Source organism: Schistocerca nitens, chromosome 4, assembly GCF_023898315.1.
Source record: "Schistocerca nitens isolate TAMUIC-IGC-003100 chromosome 4, iqSchNite1.1, whole genome shotgun sequence".
NCBI lineage: Eukaryota > Metazoa > Arthropoda > Insecta > Orthoptera > Acrididae > Schistocerca > Schistocerca nitens.
In genome coordinates, this window is record NC_064617.1 from 944,894,035 (window position 1) to 944,918,375 (window position 24,341).

Sequence of the window (24,341 nt, forward strand, 5' to 3'; positions counted from 1 at the left end):
TAATATCAATGACGCGTTTCATCCTTTTGGAGCATCATCATGTTGCCTAAACGTAGCTAGGTATGTAACCCAGCCATCATGGAGTCATATAAAACGGAATATGGACATAAAAGTAACTGGATATTTAATCCATTCGCAATAAAAAAAAATACAAACGCATGGTGGACCTTGAGCGCCCCAAATGACTCCGCGATAGCTGTAAAAAGTAGGACCGCATTTACAGAATTCGCGGTATGAGCCGTACACAGCACAATGTCCGTTTGGCGTGCACACCAATGTTACTGTGTTGACATAGTACAATATTTCCAACGAACACTGTTTTTATTCTGAAATAATTCGAAACTGGTTGCTATGGCACCCTACCACAATGGAACGAAAATTAAAAAAAAATTATTAATCGTTTTGACGGAACCCTAAAAATCGACATTTCATTGTTATATTATATATCTATATCAAATGATATTGAAGCTTTACTTATGTTGCAGATGAAAAACAACGTTAATGATTATGTAGCTTTTCAGTCTCTTGGTTTGTATGATCGGTAAGAGAATTCACGTCAGTGAACTTCAGCTTATCTTGCCTCCACAAAACATTAATTTCTTGCACACACATGTGTTTCGGCTTGTCGGCATCCCGCTTAAGAAACAAGTAGTAAATGTTTTAATACAAGTTCATCCCGTATAATAAACACATTACAACTGTTTTCATACAATTTCATGACTATATATTCGTTGCAGAATATCACGACTGACTTACTGACACGAAGTGATTTCCACCGGCTCGGCAGAGAAGTTGTGCGGCACTTTCGTCAAACCAGGAAATCCCAGGGTAGCACAGTTAAAACGCATTCAGTTTAATTCAGAGAGGTCATTAACATTGGTGGGCACTTTAATACTGATTAAGCTGGGAATTTATTATTTAAAAGTTGTTGTCCATAGTAAGAAAGTGTATCGCCCTCACTGCCTTACATCTGCCAGAACATCTTTCCTACCTTCCGACCTTCACAGAAGCACACCTATGTACCTTGCTAGACTAGTGTCCCTAGAAGAAAGGATGACTCGATGTTTTCGGACGTTAGGCTGTTTTTGCTTAGTCTGTTACGGAGCCTATCATTGATTTCTTCTCTCAACTTGGTTAATCATTATCATTATCTTTAACCACTAACTCTTTCGAAATGTTCGTTGCAGTTATTTTCCAATTACTACCAGTACCCAAAACAGCCTCAGACGAAGGTTAGAAGAAGTACATTTCGGGGAAACGGCTTGGCTATAGGCCAGAGAACTTTACAAAAATCAGTCTTTCACTTTCAGACGGAGGAACTGCTATTTCTTTTAGAATCACTGGCCAGTCTCTGAGACCGAATCCCGGGTTCGATTCCCGGCCGGGTTGGGGATTTTCTCTGCCGGGGGACTGGATGTTTGTGTTGTCCTCATCACTTCATCATCATCATCATCATCATCATCATCATCATCGTCATCATCATCATTCGTGACAGTGGCTCGATTGGATTGCGTAAAAAATTGGACTATGTAAAAAAAAATTGGGACTTTGTACGGGCGCTGATGACCACGTAGTTAAGAGCCACAGAAGCCAAACATCATCATAGTCATCATCATCATCATCATCATCATCATCATCATCATCATCATCTGAGACCAAAAATATCCAAGCAACGAAGAAACCATGGGTTCTTCTACAACAGAAGTAAGAACGTTACAGTAGACATTCGTCAGAAAAAAAATTCTTTCGCAATATTATTTCAATTATGCGGTGAAGAGTCACCGCTGATTTCAGTATGACATATTTTCCTGGTTGTTTGAGACGCTTTCACTAAGTCACCGAATGACCGGGCTCAAATTTTATCTATGGCCTACGTTAAATAGAAATACAATACTACTTCAGCAGGTTACATGTCACAGTTTATTGTAGACTCATGCCTGTAAAAGGAGGTGTTTCACGCATCATGTTCACATTGTACTGAACTCGTATATCCTATGAGTTACGGCACACCATCTCATAGATCTTGACATGTCTGTATAATGTGCTGCTCAATTTCTGCAACCATATCAACGGAAGAGCCGTACGCTGCACTTTTGAGGTGACCCCAGACAGAAAACGCCAACAGATTGAGGTCAGATGATGTCGAACACTGAGTTACGTTCCCGGTTGGATCTATTCATCTTGAATCGTATTACATCAGCTGCAAAATGTGCTAATGCCCACATTTTCCAGACTTTTACTCTGTGTGAAAACTGAGCCCAATTTAATGGGGAACTTTTGCAAAACGTTTACGCTTCAAATACCTTTTTACATACTAGGTCAACAATTCATACTACTATGTATCTTATACATCAGCTTCTGTTGTATTAACGAAATAATAAGCAACCAGTTGCATAAAAGAAGTATGAGAAACTAAATTACTTTTATATAATTGGTTGCTTATTATTTAGTTATATTTCATACCGAATTCATCAGCGAAACGATTAAGGGAACAGTGGACGAAGAGGTGTCGATGTTAACTATCAGATGATAGGCTACTCAAATGAACTGCTAAAAGATAAAATAAATGTTTTACACTATGTGACCAAAAGTATCCTGACACTCCCAAAAATAAACGTTTCTCATATTAGGTGCATTGTGCTGCCACCTACTGCCAGGTAATCCATATCAGTGACCTCAGTAGTCATTAGAGAGTAGAATGGGGCGCTCTGTGGAACTCACAGACTTCGAACGAGGTCTGGTGATTGGGTGTCACGTGTGTCAGACGTCTGTAAGCGAGATTTCCAAACTCCTAAACATACATTGGTCCACTGTTTCTGTTGTGATAGTGAAGTGGGAACGTGAAGGAACACGTACAGCACAAAAGCGTAGAGGCCGACCTCGTCTGTTGTCTGACAGAGATCACCGGCAGTTGAAGAGGATCGTAATAGGCAGACATCTATCCAGATCATCACAGACGAATTCCGAACTGTATCAGGATCCACCGCAAGAACTATGACAGGCGGGAGGTGAGAAAACTTGGATTTCATGGTCGTGTGGCTGCTCATAAGCCACACATCACACCGATAAATGCCAAACGATTCCTCGCTTGGTGTAAGGAGCGTAAACATTGGACGATTGAACAGTGGAAAAACGTTGTGTGGAGTGACGAATCATGGTACACAGTGCGACGATCCTATGGCAAGGTGTGGGTATGGCGAATGCCCGGTGAACGTCATCTGCCTGCGTGTGTAGTGCCAACAGTAAGATTCGGAGGCGGTGGCGTTATGATGTGGTCGTGTTTTTCGTGGCGGGGGCTTGCACCCCTTGTTGTTTTGCGTGGCAATATCACAGCACAGGCCTACATTGACGCATTAAAATCGTAGACCAATAGATGAATACACTAAGCAGATTCAGAAGGATGTAGGCTGCAGTACGTACTGGGAGATGAAGAAACTTGCACAGGATAGAGGAGCATGGAGAGCTGCATCAAACCAGTCTTTGGATTGAAGACCACAACAACAACAAGCACCTTCTTGCTTCCCACTGTTGAAGAGCAAATCGGAGACGGCGATTGCATCTTTCAACACCATCGAGCACCTGTTGATAATGCACGGCCTGTGGTGGAGCAGTTACACGACAATAACATCCCTATAATGTGCTGGCCTGCACGGAGCCCTGCCAGCATCCTGTAGAACACCATTCGGATGTTTGGGAACGCCGACTTCGTGCCAGGCCTCACCGACCGACACCGATACCTCTCCTCAGTTCATGACTCCGTGAAGAATGGGCTGCCATTCCCCAAGAAACCTTCCAGCACCTGACTGAACGTATGCCTGAGAGAGTGGAAGCTGTCATCGAGGGCAAGTGTGGGCCAACACCATATTAAATTCCAGCATTCCTGATGGAGGGCGCCACGAACTTGTAAGTAACTTCTAGCCAGGTGTCCGAACACACATAGTGTATGTGAACGTATTTGCATTGTCAGACAGCTGAGTCCACATCCTCCTGGTGTCCAACGGGCGTTCCAGACCATCTGATGAGGATGCTTAGGTATCAGAAATTCATTTCGGAAGCTACAGTAGGTAGGTTATTACCATATACCATTGATTATTTGAACGATTTTTTAATATCGAAATCGTTTCGAGTGACCAGGATGTGTATACATGATTAGTTTTAATATTATTGCACATATTTTTCAGTTCTACTGAAGTAACTAAACCAAAAAGCTTGTTTGTTTCCAGTCTATTGGTTTTTAAATAAAAATTCGTCTGTGTAACAGTATAAGGTGTCCAGAAGAAATGGTTTTACGTTAGATTTAAAACTTGCTTCTCTTCTCAACACACATTTTATGTTATAGGGTGAATGATGAAAAACCTTTGTTGATGCATATTGAACTCTCTTCAGAGGCACTTACAGCTTTAATTATATGTAATTATTACTGTTAGTGTTGTAGGTATGGACATCAATATTCTTCTCAAATCGTGGTTCATCATTTATGACACATATCATATACAGAATATAAAGATGCAGTTAAATGCTTCTTTCAAAAGGTGTCTACAAGATGACTACAGGTGAACACATATTATTCTTACTGTTCGCTTTCTTGCAATCAATAGTTCCGTTATAAGTCATGAGCTAAGCCAGAAATTTGTAGAATAAGACACTATTCAGAGGAAAAATGCAAAATATGTTAGGACACGACACATTTGTTCCCAAGACTGGAAAGTATTCAAAGGGCAAAAATAGTTGAAATTCACTGTACGAGCAGCTAAGCAACACCCTTCTACCCGTTCGATATGCACACTTGTGGAAGGTAGCGTGTGCCGTTGTCTCGTTTGGACACTCGGTTATCGCTGTACCGCGTGCTCTGGGCGTTAATTCAAAAGATTTCTGGCTGTGTCTATTCTACCGAAGGCTACTGGCATCTGGGGAAAACGTGGCGAGGCCGACGAGCTATTGGGGGCGGGGGGGGGGGGGGGGGGGAAAGCGAGGGAGGCTGGTGTTCGAGGCCAAGTGTCGGTGGCTGAGTTCAATTGCTTCCGATGTTACAGTTGGGAGGTTGGGTGAGGGAGGGGGGGGGGGGAGGGCGTCAGCCATCATTCAATTAGGGTGAATAGGACACTGTCTTCAACTATTGAGTTCGTCCATTTCCGTGGGACCTAAGTACTTGTCTGACTGGATCTATAACCAGGCTTTGGACGTGTAAGTGAAGTTCCGGACACCACATGGGTTAGAGGCTGATCTTCGTGTGGAGTGTAACCTTGGAACGGTTACGAGCTAGTATGAGAGGACATATCTCTTCTAACCGATCAGTACAACTGGTATATTGAGTAAACTGCCTGTTGTTGGGCAATGTTTTCCTGTTTAATTTGCAGAACACATCCCAAATGTGCTAGCTCCTATTGAATAGCCTCACTGCGTGCCACAAAGGGCACGTTGTATACCAAAGACGGTGCGCAGCCGCGCACCTGAGTATATCAAAGTTACTTCATAAGACATTTCCGTGGAACAGGATAACCAGTGGTGCCACAGAAGCAGTCACTCACTCGTGCATATAATAAACATATTTGACGCAAATTACGTAGGATAAAAATGCCGATCACCCCATGCTGAGAAGAACCGATCTTTTCGACTAACCTGCGGATGACCGTATCGATTCAGAATCCCTCTTAAACGTACAAAAAGCTGAAACTAAAAGTGAATTTCCTGCCTGCCCTTCTTCGTGTCTCCGTTGCCACACGATCTCCAGTAGGAAGACGTCCGACTGCAACAGGTGTTGAACAGAAAGCTGACTAGATACTGTCTGTATCCGAATAATCGGGAAGTTTCATAATTCCAGGAAGATGCTGGATGTGAACTGAACACGGCAGATATGAGACAGAATGTATGTCGTTAGATGGTCCACGTTTGTGCTGACATTGATAATCTTAAAATCAATAATTACATTTCAGAAGTACTCTTCCCTTTCTCCTTAAGCCTTTAATCCACCACATCTCTCATCATAATGCCTGATTAAGAATTTGGTCATCTTCTATCTATACAGTCCATGTCAGTGTCACTTACAGAAGGAAAAGTTGCAGACTACAAGGAAAACTGAAATATAATGACACCTGGAGGAAAAACCAGCAATTTCTTGGAATAACAAAAGCGATTAGGCACGCACAAGATAGTTTGAGAAACACATAATATGGAGAAGCTTACCACGTCACCGACATGTATTTTTTAAAACTGTGCGTTACAAAGAAATTCTAGTTTCGACAGTAGCTCTTTCCAAGGTGTATTAAAAAACATACTAGCACTCCAGAATTGTATAACAGCCGAATTACAAAAGCCTGCACAACCGTATTGGAGCAGTATTTTCCTAAATAACAGTAACTGTCTGTAAGTATTAGGACACGCCAACCTTGTCACACAAAAATCGTTTCATAAGCATCCGTGTATACCACAGTCGTCAAAGTGACGATCTAAAACATAAAACCCACAGAGTGATAATGATTGCGATTATTTGAGCAATAACACGCAAATAAAGACCACAATAAACATTTCTTCTTGTTGTTGTGGTCTTCAGTCCTGAGACTCATTTGATGCATCTATCCATGCTACTATACCCTGTGCAAGCTTCTTCATCTCCCGGTACCTATTGCAACCTACATCCTTCTGAATCTGCTTAGTGTATTTATCTCTTGATCTCCCTCTATGAATTTTACCCTCCACGCTGCACTCCAATAGTAAATTGGTGATCCCTTGATGCCTCAGAACATGTCCTACCAACCGATCCCTTCTTCTAGTCAAGTTGTGCCACATATTCCTCTTCTCCCCAATTCTATTCAATACCTCCTCATTAGTTATGTGATCTACCCATCTAATCTTCAGCATTCTTCTGTAGCACCATATTTCGAAAGCTTCAGTTCTCTTTTTGTCTGTTTATCGTCCATGTTTCATTTCCATACATGGAAGTACTCCAGACTAATATCTTCGGAAAAGACTTCCTAACACTTAAATCTATACTCGCTGTCAACAAATTTCTATTCTTCAGAAACGCTTTCACTGCCATTGCCAGTCTACATTTTATATCCTATCTACTTCGACCATAATCAGTTATTTTGCTCCCCAAATAGCAAAACTCCTTTACTACTTTAAGTGTTTCATTTCCTAATGTAATTCCCTATTGTAATTCCCCGACAGAATTACAATGTCATCGGCGAACATCAAAATTTTTATTTCTTCTCCATGGATTTTAACACCTACTCCGAATTTTTCTTTTGTTTCCTTTACTGCTTGCTCAATATACAGATTGAATAACATCGGGGATAGGCTACAACGCTGTCTCACTCCCTTCCAAACTACTGCTTCCCTTTCATGCCCCTCGACATAACTGCCATCTGGTTCTGTACAAATTGTAAATGGCCTTTCGCTCCCAGTATTTTACCCCGGCCACCCTCAGAATTTGAAAGAGAGTATTCCAGTCAACATTGTCAAAAGCTTTCTCTAAGTCTACAAATGCTAGAAACGTAGGTTTGCCTTTCCTTAATCTATCAAAAATGGCTCAAATGGCTCTGAGCACTATGGGACTTAACATCTATGCTCATCAGTCCCCTAGAACTTAGAACTACTTAAACCCAACTAACCTAAGGACAGCACACAACACCCCTTAATCTATCTACTAGGATAAGGCGTAAGGTCAGTATTGCCTCACGTGTTCCAATATTTCTACGGAATCCAAACTGATCTTCCCCGAGGTCGGCTTCTACCAGTTTTTCCATTCGTCTGTAAAGAATTCGCGTTAGTATTTTATAGCCGTGACTTATTAAACTAATAATTCGGTAATTTTCACATCTGTCAACACCTGCTTTCTTTGGGATTGGAATTATTATATTTTTCTTGAAGTCTGAGGGTATTTCGCCTGTCTCATACATCTTGCTCAGCAGATGGTTGAGTTTTGTCGGGACTGGCTTTCCCAAGGCTGTCAGTAGTTCCAATGGAATGTTGTCTACTGGTTCAAATGGCTCTGAGCACTATGGGACTTATCTTCTGACGTCATCAGTCCCCTAGAACTTAGAACGACTTAAACCTAACTAACCTAAGGACATCACACAGATCCATGCCCGAGGCAGGGTTCGAACCTGCGAAAGTAGCGGTCGCGCAGTTCCAGAATGTAGCGCCTAGAACCGCTCGACCACTCCGGCCGGCGGTTGTCTAGTCCTGGGGCCTTGTTTCGACTTTTGTCTATCAGTGCTCTGTCAAATTCTTCACGCAGTATCGTATCTCCCATTTCATCTTCATCAACATCCTCTTCCATTTCCATAATATTGTCCTCAAGTAAAGCGCCCTTGTATAGACCCTCTATATACTGCTTTCAACTTTCTGCTTTCCCTTCTTTGCTTAGAACTGGGTTTCCTTCTGAGCTCTTGATATTCATACAAGTGGTAATAATTATTAACAAGCGGGAAACAAACATCACGATGCACAGCCACAAACCACACCTGCATACAGCTGCCGATCGGTTCTAGGCGCTCAGTCCGGAACCGCGCGACTGCTACGGTCGCAGGTTTGAATCCTGCCTCGTGCATGGATGTGTGTGATGTCCTTAGGTTAGTTAGGTTTAAGTAGTTCTAAGTTCTGGGTACTGATGACCACAGATGTTAAGTCCCATAGGGCTCAGAACCATTTGAACCATTACATAAAGCTGCTTACGGTACCGTTACATTGATGGTGCCTTATTTGTGCTCTCTTTGACAGTTACATCTTTCCGTGCACTCTTGTGCACATGTGACGGTAGCATAAACATGTACACTTTATAAAATGATTTTGATTACGGTGTGTTTTTACGTTTTTAGATGCTTTTGATAATGAATCCCGTTTGAAATTAGAAGTGCTTTATGAAGTACAATTCTAAAGTACAGCCTATTGGAACGATATGATTCCTCAGATCTCCTAAGGTTTTGGTTGCCACCCGTAAGACGCTGAAAGACTGGTAGCCAATCATAAGAAGCTGAAAGACACTACACCACTGATACAGCATATTACCGCTTCTCTCAGCCGAAGTCGGCAAGTTTTTGTAGCATGCGTGACTAAATCCGGCAGTTTCGTGCCAACGCCCAACACAGGACCTCAGGCAAGGCCTCGGCGCGAGGAGCAATGCTTTCACGTCAAGTGACGCCGGTGTATATAAACCCGCACCCTCCACTACTGAGGTACATTTCGGCAGCGGCAGTAGCAGCAGCAGGAACTCCCCCAACCATGAACACTCTGGTACGTACTTGCCGTGGTGTTGATTCACCACTCACGCGGACTGAAAATCCTTTGCTGGTACTTTCCTGTTACATTACACTAGTAGGAAAATAAAGCATTGCCTGAGATTACTTCTCGCATTTCAGATCGTCCTGAGTGCCATCCTGGCCGTCGCCGTAGCTAAGCCCGGCTACCTGGGCGCCGCCCCCGCCGCAGTCGTCGCCCCCGCGGCCTACGCCGCCCCCGCGGTGGTGGCCGCCCCCGTGCACGCCGGCTACGCCGCCTACGGCCCCGCCCCCGTCGCCGTCCGCTCCGACGGATACCTGGTGGACACCCCTGACGTTGCCGTCACCAAAGCCGCCCACCTGACCGCCGTCGCCCAGACTCAGGCCCGTGACGCCGTCGTCAACGGCGCCGCCGCCCTGGCCGCCCACGCCGCCCACGCCTACGCTACCCACGCTTACGCCGCCCCCGCTGTAGCGTACGCCGCCCACGCTCCAGTGGCGTACGCCACCCCCGCCGCCTACGCTGCGCCCGGTGCCCTCGCAGCTGCCGCCCACCTCCACGCCAAGGCTGCTCTGCTGGACTGAAATGTCTGATTAATCTTCCCTTCATTACTTCTCTATCTATGTCGTATAAAAATAAATAAAAAATCACAAAACAAATTCTATGATTCGTTATTTCCTTTCCCATTGTCATTCTGCAACAAGTAATACATTGTCTTAACATCACGCTACAAACTCAGGAGTTTCCTAAAATGTTGGCTGTTACATTTTTCTGTTCTAGGAGCACTGTTTTTCTTGATTTGTATCCGTAATGTGCCAGAAATCACAACAGATGAGTCAGGCAATATTTCAGTTTATGAATGACACGAGTTTAGTGCATTCTTGGAATGAAACGTAAATAATTTAGCAATTATCGAAGTGGCGACTTCAAGAATGTGGTTCGCAGAGGGTACATGGTCTCCTAATTCTACGAACTCAAGTCTCGTGCTATTAGGTTGTTGCATGTTCATAGTGTTTTAGCTTTGGATGTCGGTATTCCGGCTGGTGTGGGATTATTTATTGATTGTCATTTCTTATTTGTAGTTCACTGCTGCTCTTAGAATTTACAAAATGGCTCTGAGCACTATGCGACTTAACTTCTGATGTCATCAGTCGCCTAGAACTTAGAACTAAGTAAACCTAACTAACCTAAGGGCATCACACACATCCATTCCCGAGGCAGGATTCGAAACTGCGACCGTAGTGGTCGCTCGGCTCCAGACTGTAGCGCCTCTAACCTCACGGCCACTCTGGCCGGCTAGAGCTTACATATTGTCATTTTGACACTTAGAGATAGTGAGTGGACGCTAGAAAATGCAGTGTCAAGTACATTTCTGATATACTCAAAAATGGTTCAAATGGCTCTAAGCACTATGGGACTTAACATCTCAGGTCATCAGTCCCCTAGACTTAGAACTACTTAGACCTAACTAACCTAAGTACATCACACACATCCATGCCCGAGGCAGGATTCGAACCTGCGATCGTAGCAACCGCGTGGTTGAGGACTGAAGCGCCTAGAACCGCTCGGTCACAGCGAGCGGCTTCGATATACTCTTATGCCTGAGTTCAATAGAGCGGAGATAGCCAGAAACATTTGTACCGTGTATGGGAATAATACCATTGGTCAGAACACGGCAAGAAAATGATTTTCCCGTTATAAAGAAGGTCGTTTTCACGTTAGTGGCTCTCCATTTTCAGGAAGACCTTCGTCGTTTAATGAACATCGTTTAAACACGATAATCCACAACGATCCAATTCAGTTTACTCGAGAAGTGGCATATGTGATGAACTGTGACCATTCACATGCATGCAATTGGGAAGATTCCAAAATCGGATGTACGGGTACTTCGTGCACTAAGCCAGAATCACGAAAGTCAGCTGATGGTCATACACTTATGTGCCTATCTGCTTGCTCGTCATCAATTGGCTCGTTAACAACACCGATGATTCCTATCCTGTCTCTTTACTGGTGACAAGAAATGGTGTCTTTTGGCTCGCGTAAGGAAAAGATGGTAATTGTTGAGCACAAACTAAACAGCAACTTCCCTTACGAAGACCTGGGCGCATCCGTAAAAGATAATGTTACGCATCTGGCGCCGCAGTAACAGTGTGGCGCACTAGGAATTGCTTCCCAGATGTGTAAACATCACTACTGACAGTTACTGTCAACAAATGAGACGTCACTCAGACGCCATGCGAGAACAACTACTGGCAAAACTGCCTGCGAAGTGATGTTACTCCACTATAACGCCCTCCCGAATTCTGCTACACTGGCAAAATACACTATACACATGTTGGGTTGGGGAGTCATTCCGCACCCACATTATTCATCTGATCTTGCGGTCTCAGATTCTCACCTTTTTCTCTCTCTAACAGCTTTCTAGGATGAAAATGAGCTCCGAGTTCTTCTCCTGCAAACCACGTAATTGTTTCAGTCGCGGAATCAAAAAGCTATCCCAGTGTTGTAAATAGTGAAGAAGAATACATTATTGATGACGAAAGTGTCTGTCATGCGTCTCTGTTGTGTTTATTAAACTTAGGGAAAAACTTCACGAAATTATGCACCAATTTCTCACACAAGACTAGAAGAAAACATAAAGGTCGAACATTTCTTCTGGTTATTGGGTCTGAAGGTAACGGAAAGCCTCGTTTGATATACCACAGTCAGGATTGTGTGCAGAAACTGATGTAGTTACTACAGTAACCTTCTCTGCCATTGCAACTGATATTGGAAAAGGTCACTAAAGGCCTTGCTGCTGTGCCCCATACCACCATATCATCATCATCATTCTCATTTGAGATTGGAAAACTTCTTTACTGTAATCATTTTCGTTCTATTAATGCTATAATGCCTTGTTTTGTGGCAAATATTTTCATTTACAAATAATCGTCTTAGGCTACAATATGAATATTAAAACAATTATTTTCGCAGAATCTGTACAGGCTTTTCTCCAACACTCTCCGAGTTTGAATGGCCCTCTCCACTCTCTCTTGGCTTGTAATATGGGCCCTCTTGGAGGAGACCTCAGGGAAAAGAAAGCTATTTGCATTTGGATAACACTTGCTTAACCATCGTTTGTACTATCCTACTGTTTCCATTTTCATTAGGTTACTACAAAAATGAATAATGTAGTCAGTCGTGAGCCGATATTAATTGATCTTTGAGGTGTCAGTTTTGACTTCATTGAAGCTTCTCAAACAGGGAGAAAAACTAGCTGTCGTCGCAAAAGCAATTACGTATTTATACCAAAACTTACAAAACAGATCCGCAGTGTTGTCTTTACATAATTAAGGAAACTCGTGGAGAAACACTTTGTAAAATTCTGAGGGAAAGATGTATTATTGGGAGAAAATTTTGGGATCCAGACAGAAATTAAATAAATTGCCTATGATATCCAATTTACCTTTAAAATTATGGTAGTGCCTGTATCATTCACTGAGGAGACAACGAACTCGGGATAGCTTCTTGCACACGCACTGATGGCGGCAGTATCGCGTACACGAGGTATAAAAGGGCAATGCATTGGTGGAGCTGTCATTTGTGCACAGGTGACTCATACGAAACGTTTTACGACGTGATTATGGCTGCACGTGGTAATTAACAGTCTCTGAATGCGGAATGGTAACTGGAGTTAGACGCTTAGACGCATGAAACATTACATTCCGGAAATCGTTAGCGAATTCAGTATTCCGAGATCCATAATGTCAAGATAGTATCAAGAATACAAAATGCCACGCATTCTCGCCAGCGACAACGCAGTGGCGAAAGGCCTTCACCTAAAGATGGAGAGCAGCGGCGTATGCGTAGAGCTGTCAGTGTTAACAGACAAGTAACACTTCCGGAAAGCGTTTGACTCGGTGCCCCACTGCAGACTCCGAACTAAGGTACGAGCATATGGGTTTGATGCCCAAATATGTGAGTGGCTCGATGACTTCTTAAGTAATAGAACCCAGTACGGTGTCCTCGATGGTGAGTGTTCGTCGGAGGTGAGGGTATCATCTGGAGTGCCCCAGCGAAGTGTGGTAGGGCCGCTGTTGTTTTCTATCTACATAAATGATCTTTTGGATTGGGTGGATAGCAATGTGCGGCTGTTTGTTGATGATGTTGTGGTGTACGGGAAGGTGTCGTCGTTGAGTGACTGTAGGAGGATACAAGATGACTTGGGCAGGATTTGTGATTGGTGTAAAGAATGGCAGCTAACTCTAAATATAGGTAAATTAATGCAGGTGAATAGGAAAAAGAATCCCGTAATGTTTGAATACTCCATTAGTAGTGTAGCGCTTGACACAGTCACGTCGATTAAATATTTGGACGTAACATTGCAGAGCGATATAAAGTGGGACAAGAACGTAATGGCAGTTGTGGGGAAGGCGGGTAGTCGTCTTCGATTCATTGGTATAATTTTGGGAACATGTGGTTCATCTGTAAAGGAGACCGCTTATAAAACACTAATACGACCTATTCTTGACTACTGCTCGAGCGTTTGGGATCCCTATCATGTCGGATTGAGGGAGGACGTAGAATCAATTCAGAGGCGGGCTGCTAGATTTGTTACTGGTAGGTTTGATCATCACGCGAGTGTTACGGAAATGCTTCAGGAACTCGGATGGGAGTCTCTCCAGGAAAGGAGGCGTTCTTTTCGTGAATGGCTACTGAGGAAATTTAGAGAACCAGCATTTGAGGCTGACTGCAATACAGTTTTACTGCCGCCAACTTCTATTTCTCTGAAAGACCACAAAGATAAGAGGGATTAGGGGTCGTATAGAGGCATATAGGCAGTCATTTTTCCTTCGTTCTGTTTGGGAGTTGAACAGGGAGAGATGATGCTAGTTGTGGTAGGAATTACCCTCCGCCACGCACCGTATGGTGGATTGCGGAGTATGTATGTAGATGTAGATGTAGACTGCGTGAACTAACCACAGAAATCAAAGTAGGATATAGGACGAATGTATCTGTTTGGACAGTGGTGTGAAATTTGGTGTTAATGGGTTATGGCAGTAGACGAACGACGCGAGTGTCTATTCTAACAGCACGACATCGCCTACAGTGCCTCTCCTGGGCTCGTGACCATATTGGTTGGACCCTAGACGAATGGAAAACCATGGCCTGGCCAGATGAGTCACGATTACAGTTGGTAAGAGTTGGTGGTAGTGTTGAAGTCTGGCGCAGACCCCACGAAACTATGGACCCAGATTATCAACAAAAGACTGCGCAAGCTAGTGGTGGCTCCATAATGGTATAGGCTGCATTTATATGGAATGAACCGGGTCCCCTGGTCCACGTGATCATTGACTGGAAATGGTTATGTTCGGCTACATGGCAACCATTTTCAGCCATTCATAGACTTCATGCCCCGAAACAACGATAGAATTTATATGGTTGACAATTCTGGACAATTTAAGCGAATGGTTTGACCACCCAGATCGGCCGACATGAATCCCATCAGACATTTATGGGGCATAATTGAGAGGTCAGTTCGTGTACCAAAACCTGCACCGGCAATATTTTCGCAATTATGGGCGGCTATAGAGGCAGCGTTGGTCAATATTTCTGCAGGTGGCTTCCAGAGACTTGTTGAGTCCATATCATGTCCAGTTGCTGCATTAAGCCGAGCATAAATAGGTCAGACACGGTTTTGGGTGGTATCCTATGACTTTTGTCACGTCAGTGTAAGCATGTCATTAAAGCTTAGTTTCAGTATTATTTTAACAGTGGTATGGAATTAGTCTTCCTAAGAATTCCTCTTACAGTAAACAGCACCAGCCTAGAATTGCTACTCTCTGCATCGCTAGGCTTTGATAAGAAGGACCGGTGACATACCATTTAACTTGTAACACCTCCGTTTATTTCGACCGACCTGATCTTTTCGAATAGCAGCGCAATAATTATAATAATGTAACCGTGTACCTAATGGGGCTGGCAATCGGAATTGACTGCTGCGGAAGTTGTTACTTTCCAGTTCGTCCTTCTCAAATGCTGTAATAATGAGGTGTCTGGTAACAAGAAAAACACCAACACAGTTTCACTGATTACGAACTTATATTCGTCTCAAAAAGACAAAAAGGAGGAGACAGCCACTGCCTTCGTCATACATATCTAATTACGGCTAATCTCAGCACAGGCTTCTTCATTTTCCATTATCATCACACGCTAATCCATCACTGGAATCCAACACTGCAATCCAACACTGCAATCCAAAGTAATGCCGGCGCGGTAGACGCGAAACCAAAATATCGGCACTAGAAATATCATTGATCACTCTCGTAATTATACTTCTTCACTTTCCCGGTATTATTCTAGTACAAAGGGGTTAAACCACGGCGATGGCAACTCCCTTTGTCGTTAAAGCCTTGCATTACAACAACTGGCTTCCACACACCTCTACCCGCAACATGGCACTGACTCAACTCCACACTCGCTCTCGCAACACGACACAATCGATTGTTCGCCCTATCGACCTGTGCCGAGTGCAAATTCATAGCAAGGGCCTACGGACCCCTTACAAGCTCACGTGCAGGAATATAATGTGCGACTGAGCTGGGTGGACGGAGCTTAAAACTCCACAAAGAGAACAATTTGTTGTTAAAAATAATACTCTAAGTGGTTTACACAGTCTGACAAAAAAAGTGAAGCAAGTAGAAGTGGAGGAGGAAACGAAATGAAAGTACACAGGTTGAGAAAGTGTTTTATGTACTTGCAGTTATTACAAAGTTGAATCAAATTTACAAATAACTTGACAGTACGAATCCACCTATCAGTGTGATGTTGCACCCCTTCTGACGTGGATTCATGCCTGATACGGATTGCAGGGACGTCATAAAGCCATTAATTTCCCCCCTGAGGCTACATGGCCCACGAAAGTTGTAACTGGATATTGATGTCCTGGATGCAGGCACTGGAACAGAGTCTATGACCGAGCTGGTCCCACAAAATCTAAAACTGTACACTAAAGAAGCTATTGCGTGAAACTCGTTATTATACACTGCCATAACAGTGCTGTAATGCGCGAAGTCGTAGTACGTATCTTGCAATTTTGACACAGAAAACTAAGACAGTAAAAGTGTGCATAAAATTACAAACTGAACTTTGACAGAATAGTACCGAAAAAGGCTTCATTTAAGATACTCTGCAAATTCACGAATCCAAACTAAGTAAAATTCCGAATCCTGAACGACACACGTACGAACATGTGATACGGCACGGTAAGGGTAACAATTTCAGAGAGAAGAAAAGAGATATGAACTAAGCTTTAATTCGACTGACCCTTATAATAATTTATAAAGCTGGGATTGACTGTAAATAATCTTACTGTGCCCTAACACTGATGTCTACATCTAGATCTAAGTGATTACTCTGCTATTCAATGAACCACCTTCAAGCTGTCTCTCTACCGTTCCTATCTCGAATGGCGAGCGGGAAAAACGAGCACTTAAATTTTTCTGTGCGTGCAATGATTCCTCTTATCTTATCGTGATGATCATTTCTCCCTATGTAGGTGGGTACCAACAGAATGATTTCGCAATCGGGGGAGAAAACTGGTGATTTAAATTTCGTGAGAACATCCCGCGCACTGAAAAACGCATTTGTTTTAATGACTGCCAGTCCAATTCACGTATCACGCCTGTGACACTACCTCCCCTGTTTTGCGATAAGCCGGCCGGAGTGGCCACGCGGTTCTAGGCGCTACAGTCTGGAACCGCGAGACCGCTACGGTCGCAGGTTCGAATCCTTCCTCGGGCATGGATGTGTGTGTTGTCCTTAGGTTAGTTAGCGTTAAGTAGTTCTAAGTTCTAGGGGACTGATGACCTCAGAAGTTGAGTCCCATAGTGCTCAGAGCCATTTAAACCATTTTTTGCGATAATACTAAACCAGCCGCCTTTATTTGTACTTTTTTGATGTCATTCGTCAGTCCCACCTGATACGGATCCCATACCGCACAGCAATACTCCAGAACAGAGCGGGCAAGCGTGGTGTAAGCAGTCCCTTTAGTGGCTCTGAGCACTATGCGACATAACTTCTGAGGTCATCAGTCGCCTAGAACTTAGAACTATTTCAACCTAACTAACCTAAGGACATCACACACATCCATGCCCGAGGCAGGATTCGAACCTGCGACCGTAGCGGTCGCCCGGTTCCAGACTGTAGCGCCCAGAACCGCTCGGCCACTCCGGCTGGCAGTCTCTTTAGTAGACCTGTTGCACCTTCTTGTTAAGTGTTCTGGCAAAGAATCGCAGTCTTTGGTTTGCTCTACCCACAACCTTATCTATGAGATTGCTTCAATTTAGGGTATTTGTAACTGTAATCCCTAACTATTTATTTGAATTCACAGCCTTCAGATTTGTGTGACTTATCGTTTGATCGAAATTTAGTGCATTTCTTTTAGTACCCATGTGAACAACTTCACACTTTTCTTCATTCAAGGTCAACTGCCACTTTTCGTACCATACAAATAACTTAGCTAAATCATTTTGCATTTCGTTTTGGTCATCTGATGAATTTACAAGACGGTAAATGTTAGCATCATCTGCAAACAATGTAACAGGGCAACACAGTTGTCTGCTATGTCGTTAATATAGATCAAGAACAACATAGGGCCTGTAACACTTCCTTAGGGAACGCAGGATATTACTCCTGTTTTACTCGATGATCTTCCGTCTATTACTATGAACTGGGACCTTTCTGACACGAAATCACGAATCAAATCGCAAAAATGAGGCGATAATCCACAGGCACGGAGTTTGGTTAGAAGACGCTTGTGAGGAACGGCGTCGAAAGCTTTCTGGAAATCTAAAAACATGGAATCAATTTGAGATCTCCTGTCGATAGCACTCATTACTTCACGAGTATAAAGAGCTAGTCTTCTTTCACAATAACGATGTTTTCTGAGCCCGTGCTGATTATGTGTCAATAAATCGTTTTCTTCGAGGTTATTCATAACGTTCGAACACAGTACATGTCCCAAAACTATACTACAAATAGACGTTATTGATATGGACCTGTAATTCAGCGGATTACTCCTATTTCCCTTTTTGGGTATTGCTGCGACTTGAGCAATTTTCTAGTCGTTAGGTATAAAACTTTCTGTGAGAGAGCAGTTATATATAGAATTGCTAAATATGGAGCTATTGTGTCAGCATACTCTGAGAGGAACCTTACTGGTATACAATGTGGAACAGAAGCCTTGCCCTTATTAAGTGATTTAAGCTGCTTTGCCACACTTCTATGTTCTTCATCTTGGCAGGTGTTCTTGATTGGAATTCGGGAATATTTACTTCGTCTTCTTTGGTGAAGGAGTTTCGGAAAACCGTGTTTAATAACTCTGCTTTAGTGGCACTGTCATCAGTGACTTCACCATTGTTATCGCGCAGTGAAGGTATTGATTGTGTCTTGCCACTGGTGTGTTTTCTGTATGATGAGAATGTCTTTGGGTTTTGTGGCAGATTCCGAGACAGAGTTTCGTTGTGGAAATTGTTAAAAGCATCTCGCATTGAAGTACGCGCTATACTTAGAATTCTGCAAGACTTTGCCAATCTTAGGTATTTTGCGTTATTTTAGATTTGGTATACTTTTTTCATTGCTTCTGCAACAGCGATCTGACCCATTTGTGTGCCACGGACGATCAGTAACATCACTTATTAGTTTATGTGGTATACATCTCTCAATTGATGTCGATACTATCTCTTTGAAATCATTCCACATTTTTCTACGCTTATGTGAGCAAATCTGAAGGAGTGGAGACTATCTCTTAAAAAGGAGTTAAGAGTATTTTTTATAAGCTTTTTTAAATAGATGTACTATGCGTTTCTTTTTGAAGGTTGTAAGTGTTATGGTATTCAGCCAAGAAGTAACTGCCTTGTGGTCGCTAATCCCTGTATTCGTCATGATACTAGTTGTCCAGGATCTTTTTGTTGCTAAGAGGTCACGTATGCTTTCGCAATCGTGTACGCTTCGAGTAAGCTCATGAAATAACTGTTCAAAATAATTTTCTGAGAAAGCATTCAGTACAATTTCGGATGACGTTTTATGCCTGAGGCCGGCTTTAAACATATAGACTGCCTCTGACAAATTTTCGTGACTCACCTAGTGGTAACAGAGACTCGAGATTGTCCGAATGTAGTGAATGCAGTGCAGCAGCAAAGTAGTTAAAGACAAACTTGCCCAAGCGCAATGCAAGATAAAGCAACTATGCTAAGCACATCATACCTTGTTGTTGTTGTGCCAGCTTCTTCATCTCCCAGTACCTACTGCAACCTACATCCTTCTGAATCTGCTTAGTGTATTCATCTCTTGATCTCCCTCTACGATTTCTACCCTCCACGCTGCCCTCCAATACTAAATTGGTGATCCCTTGATGCCTCAGAACATGTCCTACCAACCGATCCCTTCTAGTCAAGTTCTGCCACAAACTTCTTTTCTCCCCAATCCTATTCAATACTTCCTCATTAGTTATGTGATCTACCCATCTAATCTTCAGCATTCTTCTGTAGCACCATATTTCGAAATCTTCTATTCTCTTCTTGTCCAAACTATTTATTGTCCATGTTTCACTTCCATACATGGCTACACTCCAAACAAATACTTTCAGAAATGACTTCCTGACACTTAAATCTATACTCGATGTTAACAAATTTCTCTTCTTCAGAAACGCTTTCCTAGCCATTGCCAGTCTACATTTTATATCCTCTCTACTTCGACCATCATTAGTTATTTTGCTCCCCAAATAGCAAAACGCCTTTACTACTTTAAGTGTGTCATTTCCTAATCTAATTCCTCCAGCATCACCCGACTTAATTCGACTACATTCCATTATCCTCGTTTTGCTTTTGTTGATGTTCATCTTATGTCCTCCTTTCAAGACGCTATCCATTCCATTCAACTGCTCTTCCAAGTCCTTTGCTGTCTCTGACAGAATTACAATGTCATCGGCGAACCTCAAAGTTTTTATTTCTTCTCCGTGTATTTTAATACCTACTCCGAATTTTTTTTTTTTGTTTCCTTTACTGCTTGCTCAATATACAGATTGAATAACATCGGGGAGAGGCTACAGCCCTGTCTTACTCCCTTCCCAACAACTGCTTCCCTTTCATGTCCCTCGACTCTTATAACTGCCATCTGGTTTCTGTACAAATTGTAAATAACCTTTCGCTCCCTGTATTTTACCCCTGCCACCTTCAGAATTTGAAAGAGAGTATTCCAGTCAACATTGTCAAAAGCTTTCTCTAAGTCTACAAATGCTAGAAACGTAGGCTTGCCTTTCCTTAATCTTTCTTCTAAGATAAGTCGTAAGGTCAGTATTGCCTCACGTGTTCCAGTATTTCTACGGAATCCAAACTGATCTTCCCCGAGGTCGGTTTCTACCAGTTTTTCCATTCGTGTGTAAAGAATTCGCGTTAGTATTTTGCAGCTGTGGCTTATTAAACTGATTGTTCGGTAATTTTCTCATCTGTCAACATCTGCTTTCTTTGGGATTGGAATTATTATATTCTTCTTGAAGTCTGAGGGTATTTCGCCTGTTTCATACACCTTGCTGACCAGATGGTAGAGTTTTGTCAGGACTGGCTCTCCCAAGGCCGTTAGTAGTTCCAATGGAATATTGTCTACTCCGGGGGCCTTCTTTCGACTCAGGTCTTTCAGTGCTCTGCCAAACTCTTCACGCTGTATCGTATCTCCCATTTCATCTTCATCTACATCCTCTTCCATTTCCATAATATTGTCCTCTAGTACATCGCCCTTGTATAGACCCTCTATATACTCCTTCCACCTTTCTGCTTTCCCTTCTTTGCTTAGAACTTGGTTTCCATTTGAGCTCTTGATGTTCATACAAGTGGTTCTCTTATCTCCAAAGGTCTCTTTAATTTTCCTGTAGGCAGTATCTATCTTACCCCTAGTGAGATAAGCCTCTACATCCTTACAATTGTCCTCTTATGCCGTAAGTAACTGTGTTCCGCTAAGTGCAATGCAGTAACACTCGATTACAGAAGAAAACTTTACTAAGGGGACAGAAAAAAAAAAGAATCTCCTAAATGATATAGAAGAGACCAACATTGAGATAAAGCTATTATGAAACTGACTTTTAATGATAACAACAATATTTACAAAATTCAGTTCTTATAAAAAGCATAACGCTGCCATGTAGCTTGTTATTGAAATGGTTAAGGCATGGTGAATTTCTGACTCTGAGTCCAAGCCATGGGAGTAGATGATTTGGTTTAATCTCTTCCCGACAATCAAACTAACCGAATCATCCCGAAAATTTGCCTTTCTCAAACTAATCGTAAAGTACATGCGAGCAAGGAATGGAGCGGCATTTTACTTGAATATCTTCACACTTCTAAGATTAGTCTTTGCACACCATATCTGCAAATACTAACATCTTCTGCGCTTGCATCTCTCTGTAATGGTAATTATTTTCCCAAACCGCTCAGCAGCGTGACCGAAACCTGACTCTTTCATTTAATAGACGCAAATGCTACACTGACTTCGACAATAGTACTGACAAGCAAAGTTCATTGAAGATATAGTCGCAGGTTGCAGATTTGTAATTTATTTATTACTAGTTTCACCCTGTTAGGGAGTCATCAGATTACGTCAAAATTAATGGCAGAGGCATACGTCCCGTAAAAATTAATGCCAACAGCATGTGTTACATATAAAGGAACGTACACAGGTACGACGCCAAAAGCAATCCTATCATTAGAGAACACTACAATGCGTACATGGATACACGCGGCCATAGACAAGATGGCGTCTCCGCTTCTTCCGCTATGGTAGATGACACTTGTCATGACAGACATGACATATTGGTACTTACAGACGTTTCTAGGTCAATACAATGGGTTGTGACCTCATCTGACGAGATGCCACTCATCAGTCATATATAGGCTGCCTGACAAAAAAGAAGCGTAGCACACTGAAGACGTTGTTGGATGTCGAAATAGCTTCGTATACGTACACACCATCGGCGATGATTAAATGACTGGATTTTAATTCTCTGTGACAGGTACGATGACGACTAGAGTGCATTAGTATCGTTCGTCTATATTGGTGTTACCAAGCCTGATAGGATATACACTTAAGAGCCAAAGAAACTGGTACACCTGCGTAATATCGCGTAGGTCCCTGCGAGCACGCAGAAGTGCCGCAACACGACGTGGCATGGACTCGACGAATGTCTGAAGTAGTGCGTGAGGAAACTGACACCAAGAATCCTGCAGAGCTGTCCATAAATCCGTAAGACTACGAGCGGGTGGAGATATCTTCTAAATAGTACGTTGCAAGGCATCCCAGATATGCTCAATAATGTTCATGTCTGAGGTGTTTGGTGGCCGGCGGAAGTGTTTAAACTCAGAAGAGTATTCCTGGAGCCACTCTGTAGCATCTCTGGACGTGTGAGGTGTCGCACTGTCCTGATGGAATTGCCCAAGTCCGTCAGAATGGACAATGGACATCAATGGATGCAGGTGATCAGACAGGATGCTTACATATGTGTCACCTGTCAGAGTCGTACCTAGACGTATCGGAGCTCCCACATCACTACAACTTCACAAGCCCCATACCTTTACAGAGCCTCCACCAGCTTGAACAATCCCCTGCTGACGTGCCGGCTCCATGGATTCATGTGGCTGTCTCCATAGCCGTACACGTGCATCCACCAGATACAACTTTAAACGAGTGTCGTCTGATGCGGCAACGTATTTTCAGTCATCAACAGTCCAATGTCGGTGTTGATGGGCCCTGGAGAGGCGTAAAGCTTTGGGTAGTGCAGTTGTTGTGGATTGGCAAGACAGCCAATCCACTATAAGGAAGCCGAAAGGCACGCGTTTAAACTCACGCAGGCTGGCGTGAGGTCTGGAACAGGACAAGGAATTGAGACTAGCAAAAAACGTACGTATCTTCTGGAATACTTAACTTTAATCCATAATTGGTGAACATCGCTCTTGACGGTACATGTTTTACAGCATCAATAGTAACTGGTAATGGCGCCTTGCTGGGTCGTAGCAAATGACGCAGCTGAAGGCTATGCTAACTTTCGTCTCGGCAAATGAGAGCGTAATTTGTCAGTGAACCATCGCTAGCAAAGTCGGTTGTCTAACTGGGGCGAGTGCTAGGAAGTGTCTCTAGACATGCCGTGTGGCGGCGTTCGGTCTGCAATCACTGATAGTGGCGACACGCGGGTCCGACGTATACTAACGGACCGCGGCCGATTTAAAGGCTACCACCTAGCAAGTGTGGTGTCTGGCGGTGACACCACAGCAGTCATCAAGGGTACACGAGTGGGTCTTCGGCTCCGAAAGCCCATATCGATGATTTTTGGTTGAATGGTTCGCACGCGTACACTTGTAGATGGCCCAGCACTGAAATCTTCAACAATTTGAAGAAGGGTCGCACTTCTGTCACGTTCTGAACGATTCTCTTCAGCTTTGGGTAGTGCAGTCATCAAGGGTACACGAGTGGGTCTTCGGCTCCGAAAGCCCATATCGATGATTTTTGGTTGAATGGTTCGCACGCGTACACTTGTAGATGGCCCAGCACTGAAATCTTCAACAATTTGAAGAAGGGTCGCACTTCTGTCTCGTTCTGAACGATTCTCTTCAGTCGTCGTTGGTCCCGTTCTTGCAGGATCTTTTTCCGGCCGCAGCGACTCCGAGATTAGATATTTTAAATGGTTCCAGATATTCATGGTACACTCGTGAAATGGTCGTAAGCGAAAATCGCCACTTCATCGCTACCTCGGAGTTCCTGTGTCCCATCGCTCGAGCGCCGAGTACACCACCACGTTCAAACTCACTTAAATCTTGATAACCGGTCATTGTAGCAGCAGTAACCGATCTAACAACTGCTCCAGACACTTGTTGTCTTATATAGGCGTTGTCGACAGCAGCGCCGTATTCTATGCTTTTAAATATCTCTGTATTTGAATACGCAAGCCTATGTTAGTTTCTTTGCCGCTTCAGTGTACAAGGGGTGTGAACAGCATCAGATGCTGAGTGAGTACCGTGGAGGAAACGGAGATATCACCAACTCGTGTGAGAAAGTATTATCAGCACCTGACAAAATTTGACAGGGGCCTCATTGTGATT

At 43.2% G+C, this 24,341-nt stretch overlaps 1 protein-coding gene across 2 annotated transcripts in view; it reads left to right on the forward strand.

The window, feature by feature from the left end:
- LOC126253595 (cuticle protein 16.5-like) overlaps positions 1–24,341 on the forward strand; it is a 57,011-nt gene that overhangs the window by 5,869 nt on the left and 26,801 nt on the right. The window contains exons 1-2 of one of the 2 annotated variants that reach the window (XM_049955036.1): positions 9,186–9,234; positions 9,360–9,536. In XM_049955036.1, coding sequence (XP_049810993.1) covers positions 9,223–9,234; positions 9,360–9,536 — 189 coding nt within the window. In that variant the 5' untranslated portion in view covers positions 9,186–9,222. Of the gene's footprint in view, positions 1–9,185; positions 9,235–9,359; positions 9,537–24,341 lie in introns of those variants that run through there. The other variant, XM_049955032.1, reaches the window with a different exon arrangement.